The sequence below is a fragment of the Nipponia nippon genome, unplaced genomic scaffold, assembly GCF_047370975.1.
Source record: "Nipponia nippon isolate SJK-2023a ecotype South Korea unplaced genomic scaffold, ASM4737097v1 scaffold_4, whole genome shotgun sequence".
Taxonomy (NCBI): domain Eukaryota; kingdom Metazoa; phylum Chordata; class Aves; order Pelecaniformes; family Threskiornithidae; genus Nipponia; species Nipponia nippon.
Genome location: NW_028262358.1, coordinates 56,740,946 through 56,766,783, shown reverse-complemented (window position 1 = coordinate 56,766,783; position 25,838 = coordinate 56,740,946). Strand labels below are relative to the sequence as shown.

General features: G+C 40.0%; 1 protein-coding gene across 3 annotated transcripts in view; it reads left to right on the top strand.

Annotated features, from left to right (window-relative positions):
* Positions 1 to 25,838, top strand: part of RGS17 (regulator of G protein signaling 17) — a 76,591-nt gene that overhangs the window by 25,852 nt on the left and 24,901 nt on the right. For all 3 annotated transcript variants that reach the window (XM_087775214.1, XM_087775216.1, XM_009460684.2), the window contains exon 2: positions 19,025 to 19,168. In XM_087775214.1, the coding sequence (XP_087631340.1) occupies positions 19,050 to 19,168 (119 nt within the window). In that variant the 5' untranslated portion in view covers positions 19,025 to 19,049. The remainder of the gene's footprint in view (positions 1 to 19,024; positions 19,169 to 25,838) is intronic.

The window sequence follows — 25,838 nt, the reverse complement described above, 5'->3', positions numbered from 1 at the left end:
TAAATATTTTTATTCATCTCAAATGATTGAAATAACCCTGCAAAACTTCTGAACTTTGATTTAGAAATACCAAAGCATCATCTGAACAGCTCCGATCAAGGTATTTCAGGCATTATTTGCAGAATAGCATCTTTCCATTGCATAAAGATCTTCTCTACCCACTGTTTCCCATGATGCACTTCCAGTAATGGGACTTCAGTGATACATTATGGGATTTAGGCAGCAAGGGGAAAACAGTGCATCATAGGAGAAAAATCTAGCAAATGCTCCCCAGCATTTGGAAAATTGATGAATCATGGCATCAGTGGCAGAAAGTCTAATGTTGAACTGAACAAATCTGAAAGGGGCGGGGGGGGGGGGGGATTCCCCCAACCAGAAACTTAGAACATAACCAGCAAAATCTTTCCAGCACTGCCACACCCCTGGAAACCTGTAATGTTGCAAAAATGCCATTTTCCAGCAGTCACAGGGAAACTCTGATTAGTCCTTGGCAGAACCACATTAAATGTTGTTCAGTAATTTGCAGCAAGACACAACTGTTTGTTTCTGCAGAATCTTTTGCATTTTTTAAACTGTATAACTTGAAAATATCTCTGAAAAGGTTTGTCTACTATCTGCTATCATCAGCAGCATTTAATTTGAGTCTATTTTTCTGGGAAAAGAGTGCAATCATAGTTGTAAATATTATTGAGTAATTCACAGGTGTTTCAGGATATAGAGCAAGTTATTTGTAAGTTTTCTTTATGGATAAATAAATCACAAGTAGGATACCTGGTGACTTCACGATGGCCTGAACAAGAGTGGCCAGCTATATCACCTTCTTCATGAGCCGTTTTTTGGTTCAGCTGAATTAGCTTTTGTGTCGGAGCACATGGCATCAATGGAGCACACAACTTCTAGGTTCTCATCACTTTCATTGACTACATTCAGATTATCTGTAATGATTAATCAACTTGAAAAAAATAGCTTGGCAACATGCCTTTAACCACTTCCTGCTTGTGTGTCATTAAAAGCACTGCCTTTACATGGGAGGGAAGGGTGGCAGATGTATTTACATAGAAATAGAAAAAACAAATCTCCCTCATGTTGCCATGTTCATCCTGCAGTAAGAATTGCTTATGGAGTTATCTCAGCCCGTACTGGGGGACCTTATTCCTGCAGTTCCCTCTGCGAAATGGCATCTTTAGGAGGGCTGAGGCCGGGGATGGAGCCGTGTGTTTGGCTTGGGGGAGGGAGGTCATGCAACAGGCTCATGAGAGATGCTGATCCCAGTCAGGCACTGGTTCAGAGCAGCCAAAGTAGTAATGGAAACTGTTACCCCAGCTTTAGGGGAAGAAAGGAGCAGATCATCCTCCACTGAGAGCTGAAACTCTGGAAATGGGGAAGGCTAATGGAGAAGTTTCAGACATTCCTTCATTTTGGCAGGAGTCGGTGCTATCCAAAAAAGAAGATGGGTAGAAGCATTCATGGTTCTGAAATTAGATGGTACTGAAGAATCTGTTCATTTTCATCATTTTTGCTAACTCGAGTAGAGATGGTTAACCACCAGGCTATGTTCAAAATATGAGCAATGCACAAAAATGAGCCCCAGAAACAACATGCTTTTTAACAAGATATTACATGCAAGTAAAAATGGAGTTAATGACTGGTCTAGCTTTTAAAGGTAATATTGGGAAGGTGAGTTCAGATACAAAACCAGACCAGGACTGCAATTTAAGGCAAAGCCCTTAGCCTACCACAAGATCCAGAATTAAGTCTTAGCAATATGTTTATTGATGGGCAAAGGAAGTGCCGCTGCCTGAAGTTTAGAATGATAAACAGGACTTTGATACTGTGGAAGATGAGAACAAACATAAAATGTATTTCAAATTAGACCTGAAGTAGAATGGCATTCAGAAGTCAAAGTCCACCCTGCAAACAACACAACTATGGCTGCCCAGTGTGGAAAAACTGAAGGAACTGTGTTGGAATATGCCTTAGAAAGACTCTGCAAACTTCAGGAAAGTCAATGAACAGAAGAATGCTTCTTAACAGTCCGAGACAGCCCTGGAATAAAAGATGACTGGATTATTAACTGCAAATAAATGGAGTGCTCAGTTATCCAATGTTGAATGCTGATGCACAAGTTAGTAAGTGCTAGAAGTGCTGACAGCATCTCAGAAAGAAAAGCAACAGATAGTAACAGGTAACCAGGAATAGGGTTTTCAAGGTGACTTTTCCCCCATGAGAGGACAGCTAAATAACAAATGGAAAAGATAACACCTGCAGTGCTTCTGGGAAAAAGTATTCCTGTTAGGGCTAATATCTGTTATATCTTTTCTTCTTCTCTGTAAGCTGTCCCTCCTTCAGAAGAGGCTTCACGTGGCCTCCAGTGGAATGGTAGTCTGGAGACCTCTGCCCCCATGTGCTCTGTGGGTACCACGGGTGCCTGCCGCATCAGCCTCATTTGTTCCACATCTGTAAGCTCCTCTGTGCAGCACAGGGCAATTCTTCTCCATCAGTTGTCTCCAAGCATAACTCTGCTGGGAATTTTTTATTCTTCTTGTCTATAATGTGGAATGAAGCCACTTCAAGGGATGTTTATTAGAACCAGCAAGGACTGGCAGACTGGCATTAGGCATGCTGACTTCTGTCAAGTGTGCTGGGAAGAAATGCTGAGTTTTGCTTTTTCAGTGGTGCATTCACTGAATGTGCCAGAACTTTGCAAGAGGCACGAGTCAAATATAAAACATGACATGAAAGTTTAAGAGCTCTTGAAACAAAGCAGTGGTCTATTTTATTGAGAAATATTTTGTTTAATGTCTCTCTGTGAAGCCTCTGTTCTTATGTATCATTGCACTTAGTTGCACACCATTCAGATGTCCACAAGGAAAGACATATAGTAGATCTCTGAGGCTGCACAGTTGTGTTAAATATTCATCTTTTGCCTCAAAGGATAAGGATTTATTTAGCTGTAGCAACTGTAATGTTTTTTACTTCATGAAAGAGCTAGAATGTCAGAGGAATCTCTGATCCACATCATGCTACCTTAGAAACCACCCATATGAAGCAACCTTATGTTTAATACTTAAAACACAGATAGGTTTGCAGTAAATAAAATTAATTCCATGCATTTTTCTGTGATTTATGCATTTTTAAAAAGATTCTGTCCCCAAAATCTTGTCTACCTAAGAAGGTTTTAAGAGTAAAAGTGTTTCAGAGATGTTCACCTTCTTCAGGGTGAGAGCTTCATCTTCACTTTGCTTCAAATTAGAGAAGTTTTTAAGAGTTGGTTCAGTCGATGAAGCATATTACAACCACTGGATATTTTTGAAGATCCTGTCATACAGAACATGTTGTATTTTTTATAAGAGGAAAGATATGTCTTGGTCCATAACAAGCTCTGCTTGCTACTAGCATTATGCCCTAATTTCCACCTTGCTCACTCAAAAAGGCTTCATTATTCTTTTATTGTAAAGTGTTTTGGAAGAAACGATACTATAAATAACTAGTGTAGAGATTTTAAAGCAACTGATTCAACGTTTATTTCTAATAACATATAAGTATTATAGAATGACATACTCTACCTGGTGCCTCAATAGAATCAACTGAGGCAAATAAAAACAGGACATAAAAATTTTGACCTGAAATGGGAGCTAGATAAGGCCCTTCAGCTGGAATATTTTGAATTTTTATGTCTTATGGGACTAAAAGAAAAAAGTCTAAAGATACCTTCTTTCTAATTGTTGCCTTTTTAAAAAAGAGATTGAAGTGGTTTCTAATATTAAACATCCTCCTTAGCCTGCTGTGAAGCTTGGTAGCTTCAATCATATTTTCTAGTTTTATTGCATAACTTCCCCCCCCCCCCCCCCCCAAAGCATGTGATGAAGCTGCACAATTGGCAGGACTGGATCTAGCCTAAATACTCCTGATACACAAAATAAAACCATGGTGGGATCTGGCTCTGCTTTAGTCAATATAGCTGGGCTAGGCAGCAAGCGCTATTCTTCTCCTTCCACACCCTTTCCCAACAATACCCTACACCCTTTGCCTCAATGACTGAAGATAGCTCCTGGATCACAGCTGTGGCTGGATGAATGGGAATTTATTATTCAGTGGTGGGCTATTCCAGGCTGTACTGCTCAAAGCTCTGCATGTTCATCTGGTTTCCGACTTTTTGTTTCGGTTTCCTAAGTTCATGATGCTTGTGAGACCTTGCTGTATCTGCCTGTCTGTCCCTCTCCACTACATGTATGTCACCCAATTTTAACCAAAGAACGGGTCAAACTTTCAAAGACTATCTCAAGGACAGAGAATTAACCCAAGTGCATGGAAAAAAACCCAGCAGCCAAGTGGAGGAGAGAAGTCCTACTAAACCTTTTGTGGAGAGAAGATTTGGTCTGCAAGCTTAACTTTTACTGGCCAACACAGAGTTCATATAAACCCCTGCTGCTGCAAGAGTTGCTGTGACAGCTCATTGAGAAGGTCCTCAGAGAGAATGTGTGTGAGGTCTCAGTACAATTTGGCCTTGTACCCAAGTTTGTTCCCAAGTTTCCCTCATTCCCCATCCTCTTACAGATCTCACAGCAAGGTCCTACTTTCAAAGAGAGCTTGGGACAGAAGTCAATGCCCAAGTCATGATACAGTTGAATGGCTGGGAGAGGGCAAATTGTGGGGAAGGTGGAGCTGCGGATAGCTGGCTGGGACAGCTGTTCTATACCTATAGTTCTTTTTAATCCACTTAATGGTGTCCTTTAACATACAGTTGCCAGGCTGCCCAGAGCGCTTGTACAGTTCTTTTGAATTGAAACATTACCTTGTCCTCTTATCATTATAGACACAATTTTTCTAAAATTCAGCAAGAAAACTACCTAACCATATTTCACTGGCTAGAGGAAAGATAGCTCTTTATGCAAAGCTCTCTAATTTTTTTAACATTATGAAATACTGATAAAAGGATGCTGATGAACTTCCCTCATGGAGCCTATAGTCTGTGTGGCAGTAAACACCGACATAAGACAGGCTGCACAGCCAGTGAGCAGAGCTTTTATAGGAAGAGGGGTGATAGACCAGAGATTCACATTAAGCTTCACTCAGTAATCTGTGAAGACAGTGTTCCAAGAGGTCTCGTCTGCTGATCTTCAGGGATCTATTTATCTAAATTAAATCAGTTCACTCTATCCCATTGCATACTCAAGTGGAAGAGCTACTTTAATGCCTTGCTATACAGTAACATAGCTGGTGATTTTAAATCTGTGCTAATGCTCAGCATAAAAGTAGAGAGCTTGTAAATGTACAGATATGACTAGATGCGACACTTTTATAACAAAATTTGCATGTTTCCAGAGATTTCAAAGGTTTCAAGCTTTCACAGCATGTTTTCAGTCCCTTGTGTCTTTGCGGCAGATTTTTTAACATTGGTACAATAAATAGACTTGGATTATGAAAAAAATCATGACATTTATATTATGGGAGAGTAGTTTCCAGTGCCATCCTTTAAACTTTATAAAAATGAGGTGTTAAAAATAGACCTTTTATGTAAGACTTTGTTGTAATTCACTTCTAAGTGGTCTTCAAAAGGTTTTTCTCTGTTTGGATGTATTTTGCTCTTTTCTGGGCAGCAAATGATTTGCAATTCTTTTTCTCTTCTTCAGCTTTGAAAAAAATGCAATAGCACCGCAGCCTTCCCTAAGATCATACTGCTTCAAGTATACGATCATACAAAGAAAAGGGGGAACAAATTGACTTCTGGAATATTACTTACTGTTGGTGCCTGTCCTCCAAAGTAAAATATCCTTTCCCACGAGGAAAAATGGTGCATTCTTTCTATGCAAATTTGTATTTAACGTTTGTAGAAATGCTAAAACAGTTAACTCATATGCTTGATAAGGTTAAAAAGAAAACAAGAAAGAAAAACTGCTATATTGTCTTTTAATATGTAAGTTTTCCATATTGCGGTAGCTGTCAGATTCTGCAGGAAGACATAATTTATTCTTTTCTGTTGGTGAATATGAAAGAATACATGCACAGCTTGCTATAAAAATTTGTTTACTGCAATGGTTGGAAATCTGTATTTTTAAAACTGACACATTAAAAAATGACCATGGGAGAAGAAAAGAAGGGAGAAGAAATCATAATTGGTTTTGTTCTCTTTCTCTGAACCTCCATACATCCCTTCCAACACACAACATGCTAACTAGCTTCAGGGACTCCTCACACTAGTTTCAAAACATCTCAAGCCCTCTGCCTCAGTGTTGTACTTTGGGAATCTCTGTGAACTTAGAAATACCACTTTGACTGTTAGGTGTTTTCTGTATAATTTAGACATTTATGGCTTTCTTTTGCTGCACACTTGCATCATACCTCTATGTTTAGGGGAGAGGGACTGTGCTACAAGTGTCCACTACTTGATGTTATAAAGTACCAACAGCCACATAAATTTGTGGTAGTCGGAAAGCGACCTGTGAGTAGCTCTGGTGAAACCCATTCTTCCAGGCAAGCTAACAAACGAGACACCACTGAGGATTCAGGCAGCTGAGGCAGATGCTCAAGTGATGAGGTACACAAAGGAGGCTGCAACTTTCTACATGGGAATCCTTCCAGCAAGGAAAGGGATAAGACAAGGACAAGCAAAAGGAAAGAAAACCTGCTTTCTCTCACTGAAAAGACAGTGAGTAAGTTCTAGAAAGCTCTTGTAATGGCAAGGGGATTTAACCTGGAAGTCTGATTTTTCTTTTTCTCCACAAATCTCTTTTTATTTCCTGTGCTGCCTAGTGGCTTTTACAGATGAGTTGTAGCGAGTCTTGCTGCAGCAGCATTAGACACACATCTGCCTTGCCATATTGCTCTGCAGGTTATCAGTTTCACAGCAGAGTTGACAGACATCTCGGCCAGGGACAGCCAGTGACCTCGAGAGTGGGAAGGAAAGGAGGCCATGGAAAGGGAGCTGAGCTAAGACCGGTGCAAGTCAGGAGGAGGCAGATGGTCCCATCAAAGTCTGTCACTCTGCTATCGGCTGAGTGCATCCCGTACCACTGCACTGGGTTGTTGCAGGTAAATGCAAATCAAAGCTCGAAGAGTGCAATGCCATCATTTTAAAAAACGCTGTGACGGTTTTTTCTGCTGCCAGGGAATCTTAGAAGAAAACAGCTTCAGGGTCTAGACCAGTGGCTTCTACTGCCCAGAGATGTGTTAGGCATGGGGCGTGTCTCAACTTTTCCATGAGGTCTAGGTAGAATTTTTATATTTTTGACCAAAATAAATGTTGTGGCTGAAATGTTTACTTTGTTAACATATATGTGTATGTGTGTACATATATATAGTTCAAGGCACCCAGAAATTGAAAGCTTTGTGTCTATTCTATATCTCAAAAAAGCCTCCCATTAAAATTTTGAAGCTTTTCAAGCCATATAGCTTGTCATCTCTCTGACACCCACTCTAATTTCTTCCTCCAAAATGGTTTTAACCCAAGATTTGGTCAGGTAAATCCACGTCTTCTGTCTTCCACATTTGTTTGTTTTCTTCCCATTTTCCCACTGCTGTCAGCTGTTATTTCATGCCTGTTTTTCCTGGTAACTTGCTGAATAGCAGAAAGGGATAGAAGAGCCCTTGATAGCTCCTCCCAATGACTGTCCTGTGCTTGTGGCTGTGATCAGCACCTTCCACGTCTCTCTGTGCTGGTGAAGCCCCAGCCAGGTCTCAAAACCAGCAGTGAGGGACACAGAGCCTGGGGAAGGGAGAGCACCAATTACAGGGATGTGACGAAGCCTTGAGGAAGCATGTGGCCACAGTGCTCACTACAGCACCTCCACAAACCATTCTGCTACTAAAGAGAAGGGCCACGTTCATTTTATAGCTGGGGAACCCTCTCATGTGACACAGCATGAAGGACACAAAGCTTAGTAGCAGCAGATGGAAAAGTGAGAGTTGCCGCACGGGATGTGTGACTAACAGGTAGACAAAGCAGCATGTAACACAGAACAAGCAAGTACGGTGAAAGAGTCAGACCAGTGGAAATGTGGGATTTCAGGCAACAGACCTTCTCCAAGCATGGGAACAATAGCTGCTTCTGTAAAAACAGATGAGGAAATGAAGGTAAAGCTTTGTTATGGTGTGGGGAGAAAGGGGAGATGGAAAGAGACTAAGACATCAATGTCAAGAATAGTGCCTGAAACACAGAAACAGCAGATACTGAGTAACTGGAAAAAAAAGGGAGAGGTTTATTTTGTCTTACATTTTTTTCTTTTACCTAACATCTAGGAGCACAGAGGGAACAGACTTACACGACAAGACTGGCATGAGAACTAATGGGAACCGTGGTAATTTTGGAAATTGCTCAAGATTCTGTAATTTAAAAGCACACAACTTGGGGAACATTTGGTTACAATTTGTAGCAAAGATTTGGGTGGGGATAGTAGATTTCATCCTAAAGCTACAGTCTAAAATGTTCACTGCAGCAGAACCATCCAGGGAATAACTAATATATCTGCCTACAGCAAAAATTAATGATCTGTATAGCCCTGATAAAAACATAGCAATTAAATAGAAAGACATACTAAGGAAATTGCAGACAAACCTGGAAGAATTCAAGAACAAGCCTGTTTGCTTTTAATTATATGAATGGCAGACCACATCCCAAAACTGAGTTGGCAATCTGGAAGGTACTAAGGCAAAACTATGATTACAAGTTTGTTCTTTTCAAAGTACTCGATGCTTTATGCTCTTACTGTATGCAACAATATTACTGCATCCATGGCATAGCACCCATCCTGGTACCAGTGAGCACAAATTATCTTTACTGATAGTCACAAAACAATGGAAAGATCTTGTCAGCAGTAATGATAACCAAGAGATTGACAGAGGATAAAGAATGGATGGAAAGGGATCCCTCCTGTGTCATGCTGAATCATCCCTTCTACCTTATCAGGTGCTGATTATAACCCTGCACAAACTGATAGGTAAAGACCTGCCTATTAGAGTCAAACACATAGAGAAATGCCTGACATGACACAGACATCATTATAGGAACCCTAAGGAATAAAAGCACCACAAATCTGAACCTGTTATGCAGGTGAGCAGATGGCCACCCACAGCACAGGCAAGAAACCAAAACCCCAAGCTGCCATGGATTGCAGGTCACTTAAAGCAGCTACAGACTTGGGGTGACAGTGGAGGAGAGGAAACCAAAGGCAACCGTGGAGTAGTAGTAGAAAGTGTCATACACTGACATACAAATCTTGGGGAAACTCTTGAAAACCCTCAGTTAACAGCTAAGGAAGAAGTCAGAAGTGATAAATGTGTTGTGTGAAATAGCAAGGTGGAAGCAAGAACCTTGCCAACAGCACAGTGCACTAGAGAGAGTCAAGGCTTTAAACTAACTGCTATAGATCCAAATGCCAGCATGGTGGGAAAGACCACATCCCTTGCACAGAGTAGACACTGGTCTCCTCTCCCTTCCTCAGACCAGCAAGCATTAGCGCTAACTAGAGGCGCAGAAATATCAGGAGCTTGCTACAAGTTTAACAGAAGTAGCATAGCTTGTGGGAGGGAAGTGGAGATTCATTACTGATGGGTATGTGCCCAGTCTGACCACGATCTGTCAAGGGTAAATATTTCTTTAGTTCTGTGGTCATGAAGTTCATAGATATTGTACTGTGAGCAGAGGATGGTACCTGCACAATCCCTGCCCCTGCCTTTCTTATTGGAAGCAGCTTGTTTTTAGATCAAGCCTATCCACATGTAGTGCTTGGATTAACAACCTTCACCCACTATTCCAGGCCATCCACAAAAGACCCTAAGCCTGTTTCTATCTCATGCCACCTTCCGCTCCTCTCCCTCTCAGTTTTACCATGTTAACCAAATACCTTCTTCCTGACACTAATCTCTTGATTTTATTTATTATACTTCTTTTTTCTTTTTTTTTTACTTTTGAGGGTGGCTGAGGAAAGGAGAGCTGGAACACACAGAGATCCTGTCAGAGGGTACCTCAGAAGTCAGTCAGTGAAACTAAAATCAGCATGATGACCAAATATCCAGTTATTTCAAAAAGCCTATATTAAGGAAGCCTTTTTGAGGCTACTCCTGTCCAAATTTGCAACTTCTGTTTCCAGAAGGAATTTGAAAAAATAGTGCCTTGGAAGTAGAGGATGAAAGTCTTCATTTTACAGTGAAGAATGTAGATTCTGTCACTTCAAAGCCTAGAACCATGTCCAAAGTGGTTTCAGAAAAGCTGTTCTCACACTAAAACAATTTTCCTAATGCCTTCCTTTGTTTTTCAGCCTGTAGTAGCATGTGCACCATAAACGAAAGTTGTGTGCATTTATTTGATTAAATGCTGCCATTTCTGCAGATGAAGATTTGCCAGAATGGTCTTATGTGCAGAAAAAGTAGTTCACCAACATTAAACCTTGTTTGATACTAGAATTGGACTTGCAAATCTTTTTACCCTATGTTAGCTACAAATTCTTGTGCTGGACCTATGATTTTTTCTTAAATTTCTGCTGAAATTTGTACAGAATCTGTGCAGTTCACATAACCAACCCCCAAATGACATCTGGCTTTTTACGCAGAGAAATGGCTTTGAGCACAGGGAAACTTATTTAGAAATTAGTGCTAATGCATGCAGTAAAGCACTCTGTGTTCTCAAGAGTCTTCTTAGTGCCTTCTTTATGGGGAATGTCATGGACTTTAACAAACATTTCTTTAATTTTCCAGCAATATGTCAAGATCTGTATTTCCCCCCTGTGAGGAAAGTATCTTTTCCGCTTTCTAAAGTGTGGTGGCTTTATGTGTCTAAGTCAGCTGCAGCCATGCTAGCCACAACGAATAGGTAAATAGATGTAGTGTAAAATGGGATTCTCAGATGTTTCTCAAACACGTACAAATAAAAACAATACACTTAAAAAAGATAAAAGGTTTCCTGATGAGTTTTACATTTTGCTTTTTATAAAATGTTCCTGAAGACTGTAGAGTGCTCTTAATAATAATTTTAGTACAGCTCCTTAAAAACCACATGCAGGCATCTCAAACTTTTCAATAATGCATTACTGTCAGGCTTAATGTTATGTTACTGAGCAGTAGTCTGATTCAGAAGTACAAATGCATATCTACTTGATGATGCAGAGATTTAAGCAGGGTTTCCTCAGGATACTAAGTTCACCATAAAATAATAAAAAGAAATCGCAGACATCCTTTATGAGCACAGAAGCTGTCTGACAAAGTCATAAAAAGAATATTACTGTACACAAGGCAAGTATTTTATAATGTTCAGCTGAATTGCACAGTTTCAATTTAAATGAATATTCACGTAGCGGTGTTCTATCCTAATAAAACACTTAATGTCTGAACACTTTCTGCCAAGTGTCCACACAATTTCTTTTTTTTCCTGTTCCATCAATGGACAGAATGTCCACTTTGTGACCTTCCCAGGGCTTGCTCTGAAAGACTTTAGAAGGAGTCAAATATCTCCAGAGCAGAAGACCTGACAGGAGAAAGATGTCTGTATGGTAGAGGTGTACATGTCTTGAAACTCTTTGCCGGGTTGTAGTAACTAATAGAAGAGCAAGATGTTTTGCTGTAGACGCTCAAGTCTTCAGTTCCCCAAAAGAAAAATTCAGTAGGTGTAATAACATGTTCTCTAAGCCAGAAAGTATTCAAAACCTACAATTTCAAAAGTTACTACCAAAAGGTGGTCTGCAGTTTATACAAGACGAATGACAGAATGGGCCATGGCGTGTCTTGGGCATTTCAAGCTACTTAAGAGCAATAAATTCCCTCCATGGTTCTGCCACCTTGGTAATCAATATGGGACCATCAAAGTTAAAAGCAATGGTTCATACAGCTTGATGTAGGCAGCCAGGCTTTTAAAATTAAAAGCTATAATATATGCATGCCCTATATTAGCTGAACTTGGCACGTAGAACACAGAATCTGTGTTCTCGCCTGTATGGCACATCAACGTGGGCTATATATGCAATATGAAGGTCTAGTTACAAACATGAGTCAACTTCTGTTTTGATTTGGACCTTCTTACTCTTTGCAAGTTTTTAGAACTTAGATGTGGTACAAAACACAGTTTTTGAAGAACCCAGAAAAGCAAATCTGTTAAAATTTGGAGTTATAATTAAAATTCTGACATAACTATTGTTAACCAGAATAGTTTTTAGAAATTGCCTTTTGCATTGATCTTTCCTTCCAAAACAAAATTTCTTAAAAATGCAAACATTTCAAACTTTCCATACTGCTGCAATTAATTGAAATTTTCCATGTAGGCTATATTTAAATCAATTAAAGTGCAATTAAGGTTCCATTGTTGCCAGTAGCTTCTAATTGTTCTGTAACAGACTACAGATACATTGAAATAAGTAAATGGAGCCCAAGGTAACTCCATCACTTCTTCTTCTGGTAGACTTATTCTCTATTACTTTACGTGAATTTATTTGTGAAATACTGAATGGCTTTGAGGACTCAGTGGGAAAAGAGAGAACGTGCCCGTGTCAAGATTACTCTTGGGCAGAGTGACTAGTATGAATGCCATTACTCTATGAAGACTGTATAAGTGGTCAGCAGCACTTAAATGGGTGCCCATGGCTCTGCTGTCTTGATTTCACTACTCACTCAGCATTGCGAGGGGTGTAAGGAAGCCTTTATAGATTGCAGATATCTGGTAAAATCTCTTGGTCTCTCTTCATTTAGCTTGTGGTACCCTTAAGACACTCCTCTAGATGAATGAACACAGCACAAATAAAAGATTGATGTTTTGCATTGCAAGAGCAGCACATGCATCTGTGAGATTATTTAACTGGCAGGTGCATCCAAGCTGTGTTGCATTGTTCTGCTATGCTATTAAGTCTGTCCTTTGAAAAACTATGGCTTTAAAACAGATAGCATATCACAGATCATTAGAAGTAACATATCATGGCATTCTCTGAGGGTTTTGGTTAGTGTTTGGAGTTAAAAAGATGTCTCATATATTAAAAATTCAGTAAGGCACCTAACTCCTTTAAATAAATAGTATTTCAGGGATATCTCTGTCACTTCTCCCACTGACTGTTTTAGGAAACTAAAACCCAAGCAGCCAATCAAAATCTTGTAAAGATCACTCTAATTGTCCCCAAACAACCAGTTAAAAAAATCAAGAAAGTGTTAATGTAACTCTGTTCTTATAAATGTTGAGAAATGTTTCAAATATGTGGAAAATCTAAAATGATAGTTGGAAGTCTTGAATCCACAGTATATAAAGCCTTCCTCGGTGTACGTTTATTTCTTACAGTGAATCCTGAATGAGGTCTTAAATGGGAAGTGTTTACCTTAATGCTTAGGGCTTGAAGGCTTTCAACATCCCTAAACTTAAAAACAATTCTTGTTAGGAATCCATGTACCACGTGAAGACCAGTTAAGACAGTGAAAACATGAAGTATGGTTAAGAGATCAATAGAGTCACATCTGGGGCTGGTATAAACTGGTATAAGGTCTGAATTTATGTAAGCTACGCAGTTGAGGTTTTGGTCCTTTACAGGCAAAGTTAAAGGAAGCAAAGCAATGCAGAAGAGCTGATGTGATAGATCACCCCCCAAAAAAGTATTTTAAGGGCTAAGTTTCTTGCCTGCAGAGTAAATCACCCTCGATATCCTTAAGTCATTGACTGCTCCTTTCTGATGCAAGGTGATCTTTCTTGCCTATTACAGAAGTTTGAAAAAAGACAGATTGCTGTAGCTGATTCTGCTCCAATTCTGTCCTGAAAGCTAAGCCATTATGTGTCCTACCTGCAACAAAAGACATAATGCCACTTGCCTGCTGTATAAAATGATGGTGTGTGTTTATCCGCACCCTTATATGATATCTCTCTTTCAAAACAGCCATTAGGGAATGGCTCCAGAAGATACGATAAAAATTTCTCAATCCCTAACGGAGTTTCACGATGTTTCTATGACTTCCTAGCGCATGAGCTTCTCCAGGGAATGCCCTTTCGATCCTGAGAGGGGAACAGAAATGGTTACAGTAAGGTCATGTGCAGGGGGAAGCTCCAAAATGAGCAGAGGGGGCTGGATGGGACAGTGCCAAAAGTTCAGATAATTTGCAGGGTGGTAACAACAGGCTTTTGAGGCCAGGAAAAAAATAAAGAAAAAAAAAAAGGTTGGTCTTGCTTCATCAGAGGATAGACATCAATAGAGCCACTGAAATGACTGAAATGATGCAGCCTGTGTTTTGTGCCATATCCAACACCTTGGGAATTTCTGGGGAAAACACTCTAAAACCTTAGCACAAGTCCTGCAGGAGGTGGAAAGTCAGGGAGGTGCAACTGTTCAGAAATTACCTTCTTTTCATCTTCTAGAGGCATTTTGTGGAGTTTGAAATGACTGTAGTCAGTATTCAATAGGGCTGCCCTGGTATAAACGTAATAAGCCAAACGATTCCCCCATCAGTTATTCCTTTTTGAGCTCTCTTCCCAAGATACTGCTCTGTGCACAAGGGGATTTCTGTAATAATTACCCCTGAGTACCCAGTGGAGTAAGTGGTAATTACACTGTCTAAACACAGAAATAGATCCTTGTGCCATCAGTTCTACAACTGACAGGAAGCCTTACTCCATATTTCTAAGGTTTTTTTAGTTTTCACACTCCTCTAGCACTGCAAGATTGAAGATACACACAGGGTTGTACAGACTTTCTTGCTTTGCAGCTTATATGAACTACCTGTCTCGTAACTTGTATAATAAACAGTTGCTGTACCCTTGGGTTCCTTTCTTCAGCTGCAGAGTAGGGACAGCAGATGTTCTGCAAAATGAAATCCTTCATGATTATGGGATTGCTCAGAGGGCCATAATACCTACCCACCCCCCAAAAGAATGAGTCAGTCAAGCAAAATAGAATAATATTCCTATTTCCTATCAGCACAAATGGAAATCATAACACTGTTAGTAAACTATGCCACCAAATGGAGGCAAAGAACCAGACGCAAAACTGGCAAAAGCAGCTTATACTTGTGTTGTGATGGTCTGAGAGATCATATAGAGTACCAAGGAGAAATATTATTTCTATTGGACAGAGGCCCACCTTCACCACCCAGTATTTTTGCCAAGCTAGAGGGTCTCAAGAAGAATGAAAATGTTGAAAAAGCTAAAAGGCAAACTGAGATCTTGGAGACAGTATGTGCAATTTGTACCACTATCCTAGAAGGTCTGCTCAATATCAGTTCACAATATTCTGCTCCTTCATAGTTATGTACTAACTTTCACACTTAATTACAGAAAAATAATTCATCTCGTCAGACTGACTTGCTGAAGATTCTAAATTTCTTTTTCATGCCTTGGACCAAGGCACTAAATATAAACCCTCTGTCTACAGTCAGTCTCTAAAAAGAGCCAAGAATTAAGATATTCCTGCTTCTGCATCCTAAATAATCTAATGGAATCAATTACGGTTTTGCGTAGATGACATCTGGTATTTGCAAATACAACATCAAACATGAAATCCAACCAAAATAAGCATGAAACTAAAGTTTCCACCCATCCTACTTCATTCTCAGTAAACATATTATTGTTTTGCATCATGGGGTGCGTTTTTCATGTTTCTTATAGACTTCAGCTTAGAAGCTCTCCAAGAGAATGTAACACTTGCAAAATAAAAGAGCTGATTACTTTGACTTCAGCCAGTGGTTAAGCCAGATGAGCGAACATCGCTGATGTATTCACTGAGAACACTGTCTTATTGCTTGGATTTTTAGCCTTGCGCTTTTATTGATCAGCATGCCAGTCACACCAAGCTAAATAACAGTTTGCATTGTCAGATGCAGCAAGGTTCAGAGTGAACACCAACATCAACTGTGGAAAGGACAGAATCTGAAATGGATTAAATATGACTCCGTCCCACTGTGCCAATGAGATCTTTGCCCATTATAACTGGAAGCTAAGGATAGTCCCACTATGCATTATCCATGTTATCAACCCATTTCAAAATATAACCCCTTGCAGCACTCTCCTAGCATCATAATTAATGCTTTAGCCTCAAGTAGCCAAACATACTTTATTAGGACTAGAACGCAAAGTATCCCTGGATGTAAGTACACAGGGTTTTGGGGGGTTGGGTTTTTGTTTTTGTTTTTCTTTCAAATACAGCCTAAATAGATAAATGTAACTGTACCTGCAATCAAGGACTGCACTCTTCCTCCTCCAAATAATATACAGTCAGGAAAGGGATGGGTCATGTCCCTCCCCATACTCCAGAGCAGAGTCAGAGCGTAGCAAAGCAAGCAGTCCCACTCTAAAGACTGGCTAGCCTGTGGGCTCTGAGCAGCCTTGGAGGAAACCATGACTCCTGCAATGCTCTATAGTGAAGACCCATGTTTCCTTACAACTCCTACCATGTACTGCCAGACTTGCAAACCTCCGAGACAGTTGGCCATGGCAGTCCATGCCAAAAGTTGAATGCTGGAGAATTTTCAGTGGTAGAAGCTGCTGGGCAGGGCTGAGGACATGGACCATTCCTGTGAAACCACACTTCTGACTCTGCCCCTCGGACATGCCATGTGCTGTGTGTTGGGAATTACAGTCACAGATTTTACCTTTCTGCAGCTGAGCAACTCCCATCCGTTCCACCATCAGTTCCTGCCAGCGTGAGCAGGGACTGAAGGAAGCGGTCCCCATGCTCCCCTCGCCTGCCTGATGTTCGTGCTCTACTGTTCTGTTTCCTCCCTTGCTCTGGCCCAAGTGCTCTCATCTTCCCAAGGTGAACGAGACTGGGACTTGAACCAAGTTAAAACTAATTTTATTTTTTTCTTTCCCCTCTGGATTAATTTTAAATCGTGCCTACTCTTTTATCCGATTCACCAAGTACCTGCACAAATGCTGCTGCCAGCACAGAGAAGGGGACAGCTCGGGTGAGGGAATGAGTGACTGTGAGCAGGAGAAAAGGGAGAGAGACATTTATTTCAGCAGCACAGCAGCTTGTGCTGTGTTAAAGATACTGTGAAAGTACAGCAAAGTCACCATCATCATCATGTCTGCATGGATAACCTTCATCCTGCCCCCTTGTGTTTATAGTGCAACAGAATCTAGCCATAGTACATTTTCTATATATAGCTAAACTTGTGTAAGAAATGCATAATTTTAGGTACACAGGTGGACTGCATGAGATGTTTTCATTCCAAGATTGCAGCCCTACAAATACCTAAGTATGGGTAATTTCACTGGTTTCTGAAATGAATAAATTTTGCGATTTTGTACAAATGTTTCTAAAATCTCTATCTTACTTACCAGAAACAAACATTCCCTGTGAAAGTATCTGGCTTTAATTTCTTTAACCATAGTCACTGCACTTGCTGAAGCAAGTACCATTCACAGCATGACACAGCTATCTATGAAATAATTTAACTGCATCATGCGCAGTCAGCAGAAGTTCAGCACTATTATTTGGAGAAAGTGACTCCATACTGTCACTCACTGTCCGAGCTATATATTATGCTGCAACGCTTTTCCTTTCCTTCCTATCTAGCGTAAAAATATGAGTATTTTTTCAATTATGTCAAAGTATCCCTTGTTAACAACACATGTTTACATTTGATTAAAAAAAAGGTGTGGGGTTTTTTATGTCATTTTAATCTTCAAGAGTTCAGCAACTATAAACCATAAGAAGTAATATCAATAGCATAAGCAAGTGCCCTCACCACAGGTAGTTAAATGGGTCTTCATTGTTTAACTTGACCAAACACTTCAGAAATTACTTGATTCTGTTCAGTGACAGTGTACATGGAAAAGTTAGCTATGTAAGAAGCTGAAATAACTGCCAACCTTGAGTTTTGTAGCATGAGTTCGAGTTCCGAAGCTTAGTATCCTTGCTACGTGTTGTGTGTAAACTGTCTATAAGGACACTATTGCAGAAGAACTTCAGGGGTTTTAGCAACCACAGAAATGCAAACTCTCACAGCTGCTGCTTGCATGCATGTAGATGGAGTAGCACATCTCTCAGTTGTCTGTGCATGATGTATGCAGGTGGCAAATCGACCAGAGCCTGCCTTTCCCCAGCACTCCTGGCTGCAGCAGGATGCCCTGGGGGTGTGGAGCACAGTGCATGCTGCTCACACAGGCCATCTTCTACCCACTTCTGTTTAAAACTGGGCTTCTCCCCACAGTAATCTGTTTGTACTTTTTCAAAGGCAAAAGTACTAAATTTATTCTAATTTACATATGCTTGTAATAGCCATTACTCTGGGAAACTTATAGTTGTTGTACAAAGAAGATGTGAACCACTGGAAGGATTCTGACATGTAAACATGCCTAAATAACATAACTTAGCAATAGATGTTTTAACTTCTTTTCAAAACTAAGTAATGCATGGAATATTACTTCCAGCTGCATATTGCAAGTCACTGGAAAGAAAAATCTCTTGGCCTAATAAAACCTAGGAAAGACTGGCAATGAGCAAGAGAAAATCTTCTGTGACCAGAAAATAGCCCCAAAGTTGGAAAAGTATTTTGGAAATACATATTTATTATTCATTTTATTTGCAGAGAATAACTCTTAAGTAGCAAACCTCCCAGTTATGACACTTACAATAATCTTGGCTCTTAACAGACAGCTATTAGTGCCCGTGGTATTGGTCCAGCATTGACCAGAGAAGTCAAAAAGTAAAAAAGATCAGTTTCCAGCTCATGTTTAAAGCGAATAACCATCCCACTGTATTTTTAGTACAATGGAAAGAGCTGTGATAGTCATATGGTAAGGAACAACTCAGTCTCTACCAAGTGCCACACAAGCTGTGTAGCTTGCTGTTCAAAAGGGTGATAAACAGTCCTTTTAGTCCGTCCACAGCGATAAGAATAGACATGATTCAACAGCACAGTAGCATAAGCGTGTCACTAAAATGTGGTCTTCTGGAAACTGCTTTTAACACAATAGAACTATTAGTTGGCCAGCACAGTTGACGGCCACGTGCTTTTGTTGCTACGAACTGTGAGAATCAGTAGAATCAGAGATTGCTGTAGAAATGTGAATGTACTTTATGACGGTCTGTAGTAATTCTGTGCATCTCTTATGTCTGTGTTCTTATAGCCACTTGGGCACTGAAGTAGCTGAAATGAGAAAGAGGCAGCAGTCACAAAATGAAGGAACATCAGCTGTGTCTCAAGCACCTGGAAACCAAAGGCCCAACAACACATGTTGCTTTTGTTGGTGCTGTTGCTGCAGCTGTTCATGGTATGTCCTGTAGTATATTTGATTCCATATCCACCACAGGTAAACGATGAGAATGGAAAGTGCCAAGCACTGGGAACATGCAAACTTCTGGGAGAGGATTGCTGCCAAGAGGCACGATTTAACATTTCACTTAAAAATTTGATTAAGCAATTCCCTGATTTGGTTGGACATCTTGTGAGGGGGAAGAGGAGAGAATAGTAAATCCAAGCTATATTTACCCTACTTAAACCATAACTAAATGAGGAAATTTCAGTTGTAAAACTAGTACGTGTGAATGAGAGACTTGATAATGAACACTTTATAATTTGCATTCAAAACTTTTTTTTTTTCTGCTTGTACTTTTGATATTGCAATTCTCTGCATTTAGGAGGGTAAAAGGGAGATGGTCATAAATATTAATATATGGTGACCTGTTTTTCTACTTAGTTGTTGAATAATGTATATTCTGTAATAATCTGAAAACACAATAATCTGAAAACACAAGCCTTAAATTCCACTTTATCTTTTAACTGGTGCGGTGTAATTTTAGTGGAAAAAAGGCTCAAAAATTGTGGCTGCTTGTCTCTTCCTAAACAAAGAGTTCACCTGGAAAGTCAAAGAATTAAAGCCAGCTTCAGAAAGAGCTTTAAATTCTCAGTGTCTTGAGATGCATCAGGTCTTTATTTCTTATTTTCATGAGCACAGTTAGTGTTAAAATATAAAGCAATTGACATGCAGTACTGTTCGGAGCCTGTGCATCCTGTTACATATACAGTTCAGTCGTTTTGGAGTGACCATTCCTCTGTGTATCTGTGTTTTCACCTGAATCAGCCATCTGGCCCCAATCTAAAATCTGAGGCTATCTGCCCCCAACATATTTAATAATATACATACCAACATGTATGCACCAGGCATCAAATGCGACAGCTTTTTCCAAGATGCCACATCCTGGAGGCAGTACCGGGGTGGACCTGCCTTGGCTGTCACTTCCAATTTCACCTGGAGGCAGAGGATATTTGGAGCAAGGATGAGCAAGAGCTCATGCTTTTACGAAGTTACTTTGCAGTGTGTTCAATCCGTACAGCAAAGAAAGAGGTGGAAGTGTATTAAATGGGAAGAAGAAAAGGGAGGATGTTTTGCCACCGTTATCTCTGCTTTGTGACAAGGGCACAGTGTAAGATTAGCTATACTGTTACAGAGCAGAGGTTCATTTAGCTCAGTATCCTATTTCAGGAAGTGACCTGTAGCAGATGCCACATGGAAAGGATAAAACAAGTGGACATGCACTTTCTCAACCTACCCACAGCAAAACTCTTCACAACTTCTAGCAATCTGCAACTTAGGGACTTCCTGGCCCAGAGGTTATTTCTGTCAGTTTTATAGCCCTTGATGGAATTTTCTTTCATTAATTTGTCAAGCTGTTTTCTGAGGCGACTTCCTGAACTCATCTAAACTTTTGGCATCCAGAGTTTCCCGTAGCAATAAATTCTACAACAGACCTGTGCACTCTGTGAACTATTACTCCCTTTTATTTGTTTTAACCTACTAGATGTTAATGTCATTTGATGCCTCCTTGTTCTTATGATTGTGAAGACCAGTGAATAATTGTTCCCAGGATGATCAAGATTTTACAGAGCTCTCGCATATCCCCCTTCAGCTGTCTTTTCTTCCATAGTCTTCTCTGTTTTAATCTCTGTGATACAGAAGCTGACCCAGACCATAGTTTATCCTTATCTCTCTTCTATCTATCCACCCACCTTGTGTCTCTCTATGTACCTTTCCTACTCTACTGTCTCCTGTCTGAGATGTGTGACTAGATCTGTTGCAGTAGTCAAGACATGGGTGCACCATGTTTTGTGTTTGCTCTTGATTTTTTATTATTAATTCCTAGCACTCTGCTTGCTTTTTAACAGCCCCTGAGATGATGTTTTCATAGAATTATCCACCATAACTACAACATCTCTTTACTGAATGGAAATAAAGCCCAGCATTGTGCATGTACAGCTAGTGTTGGCTTTTGCTTTGCACACTGGAACACAAATGGCCATAAAAGTATCAGTCTAATTTCTAAAACTTAAAGACAATTGATTTTATTTTTTAAGCATGCTATAGCTCAAGAAGTCTTACTTGACAACTATACTTTATTCTGAAGCTTTCATGAGCTTTGTGACCCTTGGAGTGCCTCCAGTCCTTAGAATGCAATACCATTATATATTTGAACAGCTTATGCATATTAAATCTAAATTAGAGCAAATATTGCTTTAAAATATAGGATGTACTTTCAGCTGCTTTAGTAATTGTTTTTGCTGTTAATATCCTATCTTTTGGGGTTTGAGGTTTTTTTTTTTTTAAAGTAGATTAGACGGGGCATGTAGAAATCCTGTCAATTTAAGCTAGTTTTCAGGATTAAGTAAAAGAATGGGTCAAAGGGGATAGTGACATCACTCGCGTCTTCTAAAATCAAAAAGGTAGAACTGATGATGTAATAAGTCTTTTCCAGCTCTATCTTCTGTGATTCCACAGTGGAAACTCCATTAGAGGAGAGATGGGACAAAACTTTGAAAAAGGCAATATGAATGTTTCAAAATCTCAGTTAAAATTAAGTAATTGGTTCTGGTGCCAAATTTGTTTGGTAAATTTGAACTGTCCAAGTAGAGTACTGATTACTGTTCTTGCCTCAGTTATATACCCTAAAAAACTACAAAAGCAATTAAAAAATATGTAACAAACTTTACTAGTCATTCATTACATAGGGGATTCTAGGGAGGTAATTCTCTAGGGTAGTTCTCTGTATAGGCAAGCTTAATCAATAATTGTAACAGGTTCTCTGAATCTAATGTAATTACATGCTTTCCCTAGTTCCACAGGTCTTTTGTGGTTGCATAACATGAATTTCTCAAGAGATACCTGTCTGGAAATGTTGCTGGATTCATTAGTGGTGATGACAATGCTTTAACTGTCAATATCAAGATTAGGAGACTTTTCTTCTGTTTTTCTGTTTTTCTATCACCCTGTGTGACTGAGGACAGCTCTTATATCACTAACCTCTTAGTGCCTCAGCTTCCTCACCATTCATAGAAATGGCGGGGGGGAGGGGTATGTGCAGCTTTTACTAAGAAGCTTTCACTTTTATCTGTGAAGAGTTAGTTCAATAGTCCGTATATCCAAACAAATCATTAGAATACTAAAAATATCTTTTGTGAATGATGTGATATTTGTTTTCTTCTGTTCCACTCTGTGTTAAAATCAGCATAGGCATTAAGTCTTCTGTTTGCATAACAGCATAAGCAAATATTCACACCTTTGTTTGGGGAAATAGTACCTTGCTTAATAGAGACTTGTTAACAGCAAAAAGTTAGATCAAAAAATTATTCAGTACATCTTATTACAAACGTCTTTTTTTCCTCTAATAATTCCTTCTTAAAGGTAACAAATATTTGGAGTCCTTCTCCATTGTTGTGGGATTACCCTGCTAGGCATCTCAGCCCCATGCAGCCCCTCACTCACTCCTGCCCAGCGGGACGGGGAAGAGAATCGGAAGGGTAAAAGTGACAAAACTCGTGGGTTGAGATAAGGACAGTTTAATAGATAAAGCAAAGCTGTGTGCACAAGTAAAGCAAAACAAGGAATTCATTCACTGCTTCCCATCGGTAGGCAGGTGTTCAGCCATTTCCAGGAAAGCAGGGCTCCATCACGCGTAACAGTTACTTTGGAAGACAGAAGCTACAACTCTGAACCTCCCTCCTTCCTCCTTCTTCCCCAGCTTTTATTGCTGAGCACAATGTCATATGGTGTGGACTATCCCCTTGGTCAGTTGGGGTCAGCTGTCCCAGCTGTGTCCCCTCCCAACTTCTTGTGCATCCCCAGGCTGCTCACTGACAGGGCAGCGTGAGAAACAGAGAAGTCCTTGATGCTATGCAAACTCAGTTCAGTAACAGCTAAAACGTTGTATTATCAACACTGTTTTGGTCACAAATCCAAAACACAGCACCATATGGGATGCTATGAAGAAAATTAACTCCATCCCAGCCAGACCTGGTACATCTATTGGCACTAATAATTGTCAGGACAGTAAATTGCACAGTTTACAAGGACAAAGCAGGGCTGATTACCAAGGTTTGCTCAGACTGGAAAAGATGAAGATAAACAGGCTCCTTAAGTTGGCCATTTTATCATAATAGGTATGGCCCGGATGTTGCCCAACTAGCTTAAGCCCTGAACTGGTGCCTAAGCATCAGTAGTGAAGGAAGCAGTCCTCCTCGGTGGAGAAAATAAAGTGCTTCTGAAGTTACCAACAGGAAAAGCTTGTCCAGTTACCACAGAGGCAGATGATATATCCCTCTGGAGATCTTCTGTAGGACCTTCCTCTCTCCACTGACCAGATATAGACCTTAAGTGCTTACTTCAGGAAGACTGCCTCACTAAAGCATCTAACAGATAAGTACCAGACAGGTACCTAAGGTGCTGGACTGAATCTCACCCTGTGTCTTAAGCTTCCACAAAACACCATTCCCATCGAGGACAGAAGAAAAGGCTTCCTTACTAGGTGTAATTTCAATGACTTGGGTAGCCTGAGAGTTGCAAAATTTGCAGTACGACTCCTAACATGACAGTCTGTAATTTCCTCAATTACACTCTCTCCAGAGAGCTGCGCACTTAGTATTTAGTGCTATGGCTTTACAGTTTTGAGCTCAGCTTGGCGAGGTAAGGGTGGAAGCCTGCTATTTCACCTCCCCAACCTTATTTAGCCATCCATTACTCCAGCTTCCTGAGCAGACGTGAAGCCAGTCATTCTCTTGCAACACTTGTAAATCACATTCTTCAAAAAAACTCTCAGGATGCTAGCACAGGGAGGTTGGCTATTCTGCCGATTTTATTTTGCTTCCTCTTTTGTCTCCCACCCAGAGCAGGAGTCATATCTTTTTATCCTCTCTTCCTTTCATAAGGTGCTTAGTGAATTTTAAAGCTGTGGGACACTCTGATGCCTGATAATCCCTGTCCTTTTACCACACACAGAAGGCTCAGAAGGCATTGAACACCTGCCCTGCAAGAGACCTTAGCAGTGCAGGAGTCTGGGAGACATGAAAAGGCTTCCAGGGGATAAGTGAAAATGATCACACAACTTTACTTGGCTCTGTAGCTTGATTCAAACATGCGAGCTGGAAGGCCTTTACCTTAAAGGGAACCATTAAAACAACTGCTGAAGACTCTTGTGGAAGAGGGAAAGGGACTCACATGTCCAGCAGCTCTGAGCTGTGCCCTGCACAAAAGCTATGCCTGCCATTCGATTTCTTGTGACCCTTCCATGACTAGTTTCCCACACCCAAGAGATGCCAAGGAAGATAGGGTATTTGCCAGCTTGGCAGTAAACAAGAGTTGCTCTTGGCAAGAAACCTCTCTCCTCCAGTTCTTATAACTTGCCTATGACTGCTGTGAGTTACGTCTGAAACTTCTTCCTGATGACCTTGTTACATAAATATTTTTCTTTATTAAAGGGAACATTTTCCTTGCATGGGTTTAGCAGTTGACTTGGGCCTACAAGAAGATATTTCTGTCACTTGGGCCATAAATATGAGATGACAGATACAGGTCTAAGGACAATTTTAAATTATATTAATATTTTTTCTCTATGGGGTTCAACGTTTTCCTCCTCCTAACAAATAGATAGTGTGCATGGTACTCTAAATGAAAAAAACAAACCAAACCAATTTTTTTTCAACTTCCCACCTCTCTAGTACTTTGAGATGAGTAATTTTTTTCTGGCATATTCAGTATTAGTTTGCCATCGAAAAATTGTGTCTAAGCTTTGCATGACAAGATAATCCCCGGGGGTCACAGTAATGGCTGCTTTACCTTATTTAACTATGGTAGAAAGTTTGGAGAAGAGGGAAGCAAAGAAATGATGGAAACAAAAAACAATTGAATGCAATAAATTATAGCCACATGTTCTGAAATATGTGGAAAACAAAATCCATATTTTGCTTCCCATGCCTGTCTGCAGCAGAATTTTATACTAGGAGTAGACTAGAGGTGGGCTGGTACAAAAAGAGTCACCCAGGCTCAGGATTTTGTTAAAGCTTTCAGCAAGAAAAGAAAATCTTTATCTTTGAAACAAAAGCACTCATTTTGAAAAATATTTTTGGCTTTCAATTTTATTTTTTTTACAAATCTAATTTTTAATTCTTCTTTTCCTCCCTGAACACATAGGACAACACATCTGAAACAGATGTACTCAACTATCTGCATTTTACTTTTTCAAAACATCACACCTGCGAAAAGCAAATATGGAAAAGTGCATCGGGAATTATTGTACTCTAGTGCAGAATATAGAAGTGCAGGCTACTGTATTCTATTTTACTGAAATAGAAGGTGATATTTTTAAAAGTATTTAATGGGAAAAGGTGTTCCATTCTGAGCCTTTTTATACTTTAAAACATCACAGGACTTCCTTACATTTTTATCATTTGTTGTTGCAGAGGTCAAAGATGAAAACATTCCTGGAGGATAATTTATTCTGAGGGACAATAGGCTTAAGTAGCACAGGAACTCGTGCTTTATGCATCTATGGGACAGTATCGTCTGTATCATCACAGTGCAATGGGCAGCACTGGTGCTTACTTAAGAAAGAAGCACCAGTTCTTCTGACAGGTAGAATTTAAAGCTGGATAAAATCCATTACATGTCCTGTCAC